At 49.0% G+C, this 10318-nt stretch overlaps 1 protein-coding gene across 7 annotated transcripts in view; it reads left to right on the forward strand.

Annotated features, from left to right (window-relative positions):
- Positions 1-3376: 3376 nt before the first annotated feature.
- Positions 3377-10318, forward strand: part of L3MBTL2 (L3MBTL histone methyl-lysine binding protein 2) — a 29747-nt gene continuing 22805 nt past the window's right edge. For 2 of the 7 annotated variants that reach the window (XR_008541697.2, XM_009438480.4), the window contains exon 1: positions 7098-7331. Coding sequence is in view for 6 of the 7 variants with exons in the window: in XM_009438480.4 (XP_009436755.1) it covers positions 7156-7331 (176 nt within the window). In the remaining variant the exon portion in view is untranslated. The other 5 variants (XM_054675539.2, XM_054675540.2, XM_054675541.2 and 2 more) reach the window with 5 other exon arrangements.

Consider the following 10318-nt stretch of genomic DNA (forward strand, 5'->3'; position numbering starts at 1 on the left):
GGAGGTGGAGGCTGCAGTGAGTCGTGATCGTGCCACTGCACTCTAGCCTGGGCGACAGAGGGAGACCCCGTCTCAAAAAAATAAATAGAAGTAAAAAATATTTGAGGTAGCTTTTGGAGAATAAACGGGATTTGCTGATGGATTGAACAATAAGGGATGGAGAGGGAGAAATCAAGAGGAAATCACTGAATGGTTGGTAGTGTTATGTATTAAAATGCAAAAACTGCCGGGCGTGGTGGCTCACGCCTGTAATCCCAGCACTTTGGGAGGTCGAGGCAGGTGGATCACTAGGTCAGGAGTTCAAGACCAGCCTGGCCAACATGGTGAAACCCTGTCTGTAATAAAAATGCAGCAATTAGCCTGGCATGGTGGTGCACGTCTGTAGTCCCAGCTACTCGGGAGGCTGAGGGAGGAGAATCGCTTGAACTTGGGAAGCAGAGGTTTCAGTGAGCCAAGATCATGCCACTGCACTCTAGCTTGGGCGACAGTCAGTTTCAAAAACAAATAAATAAAATAAATAATAAGTGTGCAGTACTGGGCACAGTATATGGTAGTTATGATCATCCTATTAGACACTGGGATGGTAGCAACCAGTTGAGAAAAATAACCTTTATTAGTTGCTTAATCTTTTATTAATACTTTAGGAGCACAGCCATACATTTCACAGAGAATCTGCTAGTGACAAATAATCTTATTCATCAAATATTTATCTATTTATTTATTTGAGATGGAGTTTCGCTCTTTCTTGCCCAGGCTGGAGTGCAGTGGCGCAATCTCAGCTCACTGCGACCTGTGCCTCCTGGGTTCAAGCGATTCTCCTGTCTCAGCCTCCCAAGTAGCTGGAATTATAGGTGCCTGCTGCCACGCCCAGCTAATTTTTGTATTTTTAGTAGAGACGGAGTTTCACCATGTTAGCCAGGCAAGTCTCGAACTCCTGACCTCAGGTGATCTGCCCGCCTCGGCCTCCCAAAGTGCTGGGATTACAGGTGTGAGCCACTGCGCCTGGCCTCATCAAATATTTATTTAGTGCCTACTGTGCACCAGGCCCGGTGCTGGACTCTGGGAAAACACAGGTGAATTTCTGTCCTCACAGAGCTTCCTACCTCCTGCAGGGAGACAGTGAAGACTTATCAAACATCTAATTCCAACTGAGGAGGAATTTAGTAGGTGTTGTGATGGAGCCTAGGCAACGGGGGAAAGGCCTGCTAAGTAGGGAACATACCTTTACTTGCAGGATAAGAAGGAGCTATTTCTGGGAAGGGAATTGTGGGGGAAGAGCATTTCAGGCAGAGACCCAGAATGTAGAGACTGAGGTGGAGAAAAGTTCCAGTTAGCAGGAGAGCACAATGGAAAACCTTTGAAGGTTTTAAGCAGGAGAGTAAATTGATTTGATGTCTGTATTACATTTAGTGTCTGTGCGAAGAATGAACTGGAGGTGGATCAAGAGAAGAAGCAAGGGAGCCAGGTGCAGTGACTTGTGCCTGTAATCCCAGCACTTTGGGAGGCTGAGGGGTGCGGATTGCTTCAGTTCAGGAGTTTGAGACCAGCCTGGCCAACATGGCAAAACCCCGTCTCTATTAAAAATACAAAAATTAGCCAGGCGTAGTATCACATGCCTGTAATCGCAGCTACTAGGGAGGCTGAGGCTGGAGAATTGCTTGAACCTAGGGGGTGGAGGTTGCAGTGAGCCAAGATGGCGCCACTGCACTCCAGCCTGGGTGACAGAGTAAGACTCTGTCTCAAAAAAAAAAAAGAAAAAAGAAAAAGCAGGGAGACCATTTAGAAGATTCCTGTGGGGCTGGGCTCTGTGGCTCACACCTGTAATCCCAGCACTTTGGGAGGACAAGGTGGGTGGATTGCTTGAGTCCAGGAGTTCAAGACCAGCTTGGGCAACATGGAGAAACCCCCTCTCTACAAAAAATACAAAAAGTAGCCATGCCTGGTGGCGCACACCTGTGGTCCCCACTACTCAGGAGGCTGAGATGGGAGGATTACTTGACCCCGGGAGGTTAGGGCTGCAGTGAGCTGTGATTGTACCACTGCACTCCAGCCTGGTTGGTGACAGAGCAAGACCCTACCTCAAAAAAAAAAAAAAAAAAAAAGGAAAAGAAAAAAAGATGTTTCTTGTGGCTGGATGTGGTGGACACACCTGTAATCCCAGCACTTTGGGAGGCCAAGGCAAGTGGATCACTTGAGGTCAGGGGTTCTAGACCACCCTGTCCAACATGGCGAAACCCTGCCTCTACTAAAAAAAGTACAAAACATTAGCCCAGCATGGTGGCACGTACCCATAGTCCCAGCTACTCCGGAGACTGAGGCAGGAGAATCGCTTGAACCTCAGAGGCAGAGGTTGCAGTGAGCTGAGATTGTGTCACTGCACTCCAGCCTGGGTGACAGAGCTTGACTCTGTTTCTTTTCTTTCTTTCTTTCTTTCTTTTTTTTTTTTTTTTTTTGAGACGGAGTCTCCCTCTGTCGTCCAAGCTGGAGTGCAGTGGCATGATCTCGGCTCACTGCAACCTCCACCTCCTGGGTTCAAGCAATTCTCTGCCTCAGCCTCCTGAGCAGCTGGGGTTACAGGCACCCACCAACATACCCAGCTAATTTTTGTATTTTTAGTAGAGACGGTGTTTCACCAGCTTGGCCAGGCTGGTCTTGAACTCCTGACCTCATGACCCACCTGCCTCGGTCTCCCAAAGTGCTGGGATTACAGGCGTGAGGCACCGTGCTGGCCTGAGACTCTATTTAAAAAAAAAAAAAAAAAAAAAGCCAGGCGCAGTGGCTCACGCCTGTAATCCTAATCCCAGCACTTTGGGAGGCCGAGGCGGGCAGATCACCTGAGGTCGGGAGTTCGAGACCAGCCTGACCAACACGGAGAAACCTTGTCTCTACTAAAAATACAAAATTAGGCCAGTCACGGTGGCTCACACCTATAATCCCAGCTCTTTAGGGAGACTGACGTTGGTGGATTAACTGAGGTCAGGAGTTCGAGACCAGCCTGACCAACATGGTGAAACCCCGTCTCTACTAAATACAAAAATTAGCCTAGCATGGTGGCGCATGCCTGTAATCCCAGCTACTCGGGAGGCTGAGGCAGGAGAATCGCTTGAACCCAGGAAGCAGAGGTTGCAGTGAGCTGAGATCACGCCATTGCACTCTAGCTTGGGCAACAAGAGCGAAACTCCGTCTCCAAAAAAAAAAAAAAAAAAAAAGCAAAAAATGCATACATCAACAGTACAAGGAAGTAAAAACCTGAGCATCCAGTTTCAGCGTTTGAGATAAGCAGAGCAGGAACACCAGTGACAGGAACCGTTGGCGTAAGTTGAAATGGCCGTTTATTAGGAATTCAGTTGAAACATCTTATTAAGCACAGGTTGCTAAGCAACAGTGGCCGCCCCAGAACAGTAACAGTGTGGCAGTTCCTTCTGCTATGGAGCTCCTGGGCAGGGGTTTCATCCTGCAGCAAAGGTACCCTTTTTGGGTGGACTAATTCATCCCTCTACATATGGACCTAATACGCTCCTCTCTTTTAAGGCCCTCCCTCTGTGCATCACTGTCCCTCTGTCTGGGATCATTGATCTGTCTCTCTCTACTAGATCACTCCCAATAGCAACACAAACATGCTCTTCTGTTCCAAACTATGTACATAAATCCCTTGAACTCACCTCTTCTGCTCTATGCCCTGCCATTGTGCTATTCCACCCAGACAACTTTTTTGTTGTTGTTGGGTTTTTTTTGTTTGTTTAGTTGGTTTTTTTTGAGAGAAAATCTTGCTCTGTCGCCCAGGCTGGAGTGCAGTGGCATAATCTCGGCTCACTGCATCCTCCACCGCCCTGATTCAAGCAATTCTCCGGTCTCAGCCTCCCGAGTAGCTGGGACTACAGGCGCATGTCACCACACCCGGCTAATTTTTGTAGTTTTAGCACAGTTGGGGTTTCACCATATTGGTCAGGCTGGTCTCGAACTCCTGACCTCAGGGGATCCACCTGCCTCAGCCTTCCAAAGTGCTCGGATTACAGGCATGAGCCACTGTGCCCGGCCAATATTTTTCTATTTTTAGTAGAGATGGGGTTTCACCATGTTAGCTAGGCTGGTCTCAAACTCCTGACCTCAAGTGATCCACCCACCTCAGCATCCCAAGTAGCTGGGACTATACGCTTGTGCCACCACGCCAGGCTAATATTTTGTAATTTTTTTAAATTGACACAGGGTTTTCACCATGTTGGCCAGGGTGGTCTAGAATTCCTTTTTTGTTTTTTTTCCAAGCTGGAGTGCAATGGCGCGATCTCAGCTCACTGCAACTTCCGCCTCCCAGGTTCAAGCGATTCTCCTGCCTCAGCCTCCGGAGTTGCTGGGATTACAGGCATGCCTCACCAAGCCCGGCTAATTTTTGTATTTTTAGTAAAGATGGGGTTTCACCATGTCGGCCAGGCTGGTCTCGAACTCCTGACCTCAGGTGATCCGCCCACCTTGGCCTCCCAAAGTCCTGGGATTACAGGCGTGAGCCACCGCGTCTGGCAGAACTCCTGATATCAAGTTATCCACCTGCCTCAGCGTCCCAAAGTGCTGGGATTACAGGTGTGAGCCACCATGCCCAGCCAGACAACTTTTTTTTTTCTCTGTCACCAGGGTAGAGTGCAGTGGCATGAACATGGTTCACTATAGCCTCAACCTCCTGGGCTCAAGCAATCCTCCCTCCTCAGCCTCCAGAGTATCTGGGACCACAGGTGCACGCCACCACACTTAGCTAATTTTAAAAAATTTTTAGCTGGGCACAGTGGCTCAGGCCTGTGATCCCAGCACTTTGGGAGGCCAAGGCAGGCGGATCACAAGGTCAGGCGATCAAGACCATTTGCCCAGGTGGGCGAATCACCTGAGGTCGGGAGTTCGAGACCAGCCTGACCAACATGGAGAAACCCCATCTCTACTAAAAATACAAAAAAAAAAAAAAAAAAATTAGCCAGGCGTGGTGGTGCATGCCTGTAATCCTAGCTACTCGGGAGGCTGAGGCAGGAGAATTGCTTGAACCTGGGAGGCAGAGGTTGTGATGAGCCGAGATCGCGCCATTGCACTCAAGCCTGGGCAATGAGAGTGAAACTCTGTCTCAAAAACAAACAAACAAAAAAACTCTAATGCCGTTCCCTTGCACAGAATAAAATCCAAGCACTCCACAAGACCCTGAATAACCTGGTCTCAGCTTTCTCTCAAACCTCATCTTGTATCACCCTCTGCATGTTTTGCTATATCTATCTACTCTCTCTGTCTTTCTGTTTATTGCATACCAAGCTTGAGTTGGCCCCAGGACCTTTGCACTTGCTGTTCCACCAATGTGGCCTTTGCACTTGCTGAATCAATCTTTCTTTTTCTTTTTTTTTCACCACTATCTTATTCCAGAACATTTATTTTTATTTTTATTTTTTGAGATGGAGTCTTGCTCTGTTGCCCAGGCTGGAGTGTAGTGGTGCAATCTCGGCTCACTACAACCTCTGACTCCCTTGTTCAAGCGATTCTCCTGCCTTAGCCTCCCAAGTAGCTGGGATTACAGGCACCCGTCATCACACCCAGCTAATTGTTGTATTTTTAGTAGAGATAGGGTTTCATCATCTTGGCCAGGCTGGTCTCGATCTCTTGACCTTGTGATCTGTCCATCTTGGCCTCCCAAAGTGCTGGGATTACAGGCGTGATCCACTGCACCCGGCCAGGTCAATGAGTTTTAAAGATCACCTGTGTGTATTAAAGGTGAAGATTTAAAAAGGGTGACCACAGGAGGTGGAGGTTGCAGTGAGCGGAGATCCCACTGCATTCCAGCCTGGGCGACAGGGGAGACTCCATCTCAATCAATCAATCAATCAATAAAAGAAAGAAAGAAAGGGTGACCAGTTGAAGGGCTGCTGCAATGGGCCGGTGGCTTCTATTAGAGTGGTAGTGGTGGAAGAAATACAGGATATATTTTGGAGGTAGAAAAACCAACACGTTGACAGCATGGATACAGGGGTTTAGGGTGGAAGGGGTTGAAGGAAAGAAAGACCTCTAGGAAGAGTTTGACATCTCCACGGCGGACTTCAAATTTAGGCATATATTTTATATGTATTCAGCCTCCACATATTGCATTTAGAGTCTCAATTAATTCACTGGGACACGGCATGGCATAGGGAAGGAATCCGTACTAAATTTGGAATCCCAATCCTGTGTGATCTTGGAAAGTGCCTAAACCTGAAGTGGTGAAGAGCCACCACTTCCTCTTCTTTCAAACGGTGATAGGATGTCTAAGGGTTTGAAAAGATGTTTGCAAAGCTCCACAACAGCACCTAGAACTCAGGGTGTCTAAGGAGGTTGTGGGAAACCCTAACGGGATGAGGCAGAGAGCCTCAGATTCGAGGTTTTTACCCAGGAGAGAGTGGTGAAGGAGGAATGTTGTAAGATTTTGAGCAGGCTGGACATTTACAGTATTGAGAAAAAGAATATTCCAGTTTCAGCCAGGCGCGGTGGCTCACGCCTGTAATCCCAGCACTTTGGGAGGCCGAGGCGGGTGGATCCCGAGGTCAGGAGTTCAAGACCAGCCTGGTGAAACCCCGTCTCTACTAAAAAATACAAAAATTAGCCGGGCTTGGTGGTGGGCGCCTGTAGTCCCAGTTACTTGGGAAGCTGAGGCAGGAGAATCGCTTGAACCTGGCAGGCGTAGGTTGCAGTGAACCGAGATCGCGCCACGGCACTCCAGCCTGGGCGACAGGGCAAGACTTCGTCTCAAGAAAACACACACACACACACACACACACACACACACACACAGAGTATTCCAGTTTCTTCCTTTTTTTTTTTCTTCTTTTTAATCTGGAGTAGTCCAGTTTCTGCCTGAGTTGGAAATGAGTCCCTCTGCTATGCATCCCAGCAAAAGGGCACCTTAAATATCTAACCCGGGAGAGTACGAGGTTATTCCTGGAGTCTGGAACAGTGACTATCATAGGTGCTCAATAACCGTTTAGGGAAGAATAACATCCAGTGAAGTCAAGAGGTTGGCGTAATTGGAACACTCGGCGTGAGGCGCACCAGGTTTCCAGCGCCCCTGGTTTCCACGTCGCTATGGTAACGACTCACCCTGCACACATGTGAACTACAATTCCCATAACCGCCCGCGGCTTCCCCGCCCACAGGGAGAGAATGGCGGGAGCAGGCACGGAACCGGCTTTTCCTCCTTCCTGCAGCGTGATTGGCCCGCGGCTCAGGGAGGCGACCAATGAGTGCTCTCGCGGAGAGCGACGAGGCCAATATGGCTTCCTGCACCTGGTGACGCTTGGCGAAACTGAGGTCTCATGGAGAAGCCCCGGAGTATTGAGGTGAGAAGGCGAGGACTTAGCGTGACTGGGAAAGGGAACTCCGAGAGCCTCGCTCCGTGGGCCCTTCTTTAGGGCTTTTAGCGACGCCTGGAGGGTGGAGGGTGGGAGGATGGATAAACTGAGGTAGTTAAACTGAGCCAGGGGCAGAGGCAATTGGCGTTGCTTTTTGCCCCTCTCCTGCTGGGGCCAACGTTCGGCGAGGAGTTCAGGGAGGAACAGCCGTCCCTGGCCTGGGGGAAAGGGAACTAGGTTTAGGATCTGAGAGCTCCTGAATCTTCCTTATCCTGCTTGTCTCGTGGCTGTGTTGTTTAGGGCTTGTGAGGCCTGTTACATGAGGTGGGAAGTGAAGGGAGATTAAAGTTGGGTGAACATCACTCCTTGTCTGTAACGTTCACGTGCATTATCTTCCAGTACACTCACAGCAATCATGTATTATTCTTTCGTCTTTGTCGTTCAAGCCACTGAGGCTTAGAGGTGGTGCGACGCCCCAGGAAGTTACCCCGGCTGGAAAGTGAAGGAGATTGGCACTAAGTCTGTCCGCCTCCGAAACTTTGCCTGTTATGCTTTTCACATTGTACTGCAACCTGGAACCCACTCATCCTTTTTTTTTTTCCTTTCAGACGGAGTCTCGCTCTGTCGCCTAGGCTGGAGTGCAGTGGCGCGATCTCGGCTCACTGCAACCTCCGTCTCCCGGGTTCAAGCAATTCTGTCTCCACCTCCCATGTTCCTGGGATTACAGGCATGTGCCACCGCACCCGGCTAATTTTTGTATTTTTAATAGAGACGAGGTTTTGCCATGTTGGTCGGATTGGTCTCGAACTCCTGACCTCAGGTGATCTGCCCGCTTCACCTCGGCCTCCCAAAGTGCTGGGATTACAGGCATGAGCCACTGCACCCCGCCTCATCCTTTAATCATTTGGTTTCTGGGCACCTTATATTTAAGAGACGGGGTGTTCCTATGTTGCCCTGGCTGGAATGCAGTGGTTACTCACAGGCCTGATGACAACGCACTGCAGCCTCGAACTCTTGGGCTCAAGCAATCCTTACACCTCAGCCTCCTAAGTAGCTGGGACTATAGGTGGTCTCTGTCACCCTGCCTGACAAGGGTACCTATATTTGAATTGTTTCCTTGCTGGGTGCGGTGGCTCACGCCTGTAATCCCAGCACTTTGGGAGGCCGAGGCGGGCGGATCACGAGGTCAGGAGATCGAGACCATCCTGGCTAACATGGTGAAACCCCATCTCTACTAAAAATACAAAAAAATTAGCCGGGCGTGGTGGCAGGCACCTGTAGTCCCAGCTACTCGGGAGGCTGAGGCGGGAGAATGGCGTGAACCTGGGAGGCGGAGCTTGCAGTGAGCCGAGATCCGGCCACTGCACCACTGCACTCCAGCCTGGACGACAGAGCGAGACTGTGTCTCCAAAAAAAAAAAAAAAAAAAAAAAAAATTATTTCCTTTCTAGCATATTTGCATGTGTAGTTGCAAATATAAGGTGGAATAGCTCAAACATTCTGCAAGGGTAAACGAGAATAATCATGTGGAGAATAAGAATAGCAAGTCACACTTTTAGAGCTGTTACTGACTGCTGGAAATAGAACTAGGCTTTACATATCTTATCTCAATCTTCGTAAGAATTCTCTAAAGAAAGCTTATTACCTCTCTTGTAATGATGACAGCAGCAAGATAAAATACGCACAAAATCACACAGTTAATAAATGTTAGAGCCAGGATTCAAACTCAGGCAAATCAGAGCCTATGCTTTCAACCAGTAAAAATTGGCAACCTTTATTGAGCACTTACTATATGCAAGTCACTATTCTGAGAGCTTTGCCTGTATCGTCTCTTACTTCTCCCCCAAATCCTTTTTTTTTTTTTTTTTTTGAGACAGGGTTGCTCTCTGTCACCCAGGCTAGAGTGCAGTGGTGCAATCATAGCTAACTGCAGCCTTGACCTCCCTGGCTCAAGAGATCCTCCCACCTCAGCCTCCCTAACCAAAACACCCAGCTAATTTTTTCCATTTTTTATAGAGACAGGGTTTCCCTATGTTGCCCAGTCTGGTCTTGAACTCCTAGGCTCAAGCAATCCTCCTGTCTCGGCCTCCCAAAGTGCTGGGATTACAGGCATGAGCCACCATGGCCAGCCCCCAAACCCTATGAAATAGGTGGTACTATCCTCATTGTACAGATGTGGAAACTGAAGCACTGCAAAATTGACTTGCTGCAGGTCATACAGCGAGTAAGCACTAGAGATGATATTTGAGCTCTGGACCAGAGGCCAAACTTTTCTCCTTTCTTCACACCTTTTTTTTCCTTTGAGACAGTGTCTTCCCTCTGTCATCCAGGCTGGAGTGCAATGGTGTGATCATGATTCAGTACAGCCTTGACCTCCCAGGCTCAAGCTGTCTTCCCACCTCAGCCTTCTGAGTAGCTAGAGCCACAGGTGCATGCCACCACCACCCAGCTTTTTTTTTTGAGAAGGAGTCTCACTCTGTTGCCTAGGCTGGAGGGCAGTGGTGCAATCTCGGCTCACTGCAACCTCCAACTCCTGGGTTCAAGTGATTCTCCTGCCTCAGCCTCCCGAGTAGCTGGGATTTCAGGCACCCACCATCATGCCCAGCTATTTTTTGTATTTTTACTAGAGACGGGATTTCACCATGTTGGCCAGGATGGTCTTGAACTCCTGGTCTTAAGTGATCCGCCCGCCTCGGTCACCCAAAGTGCTGGGATTATAGGTGTGAGCCACCGCACCCGGCTTTTTTTTTTTTTTCTTTGGAGACAGGATGTCGTTCTCTTGCCCAGGCTGGATTGCAGTGGCATGGTTATGGCTCACTACAGCCTTGACCTCCCAGGCTCAAGCAGTCCTTCCACCTCAGCTCCAAGAAGCTGGGACTACAGGCGCATGCCACCACACCTGGCTAATTGTTTTCTTTTGTAGAGATGGGGTGTGGCTGTGTTGCCAAGGCTGGTCTCAAACTCCTGGGTTCAAGC

Source organism: Pan troglodytes, chromosome 23, assembly GCF_028858775.2.
Source record: "Pan troglodytes isolate AG18354 chromosome 23, NHGRI_mPanTro3-v2.0_pri, whole genome shotgun sequence".
Lineage (NCBI taxonomy): Eukaryota > Metazoa > Chordata > Mammalia > Primates > Hominidae > Pan > Pan troglodytes.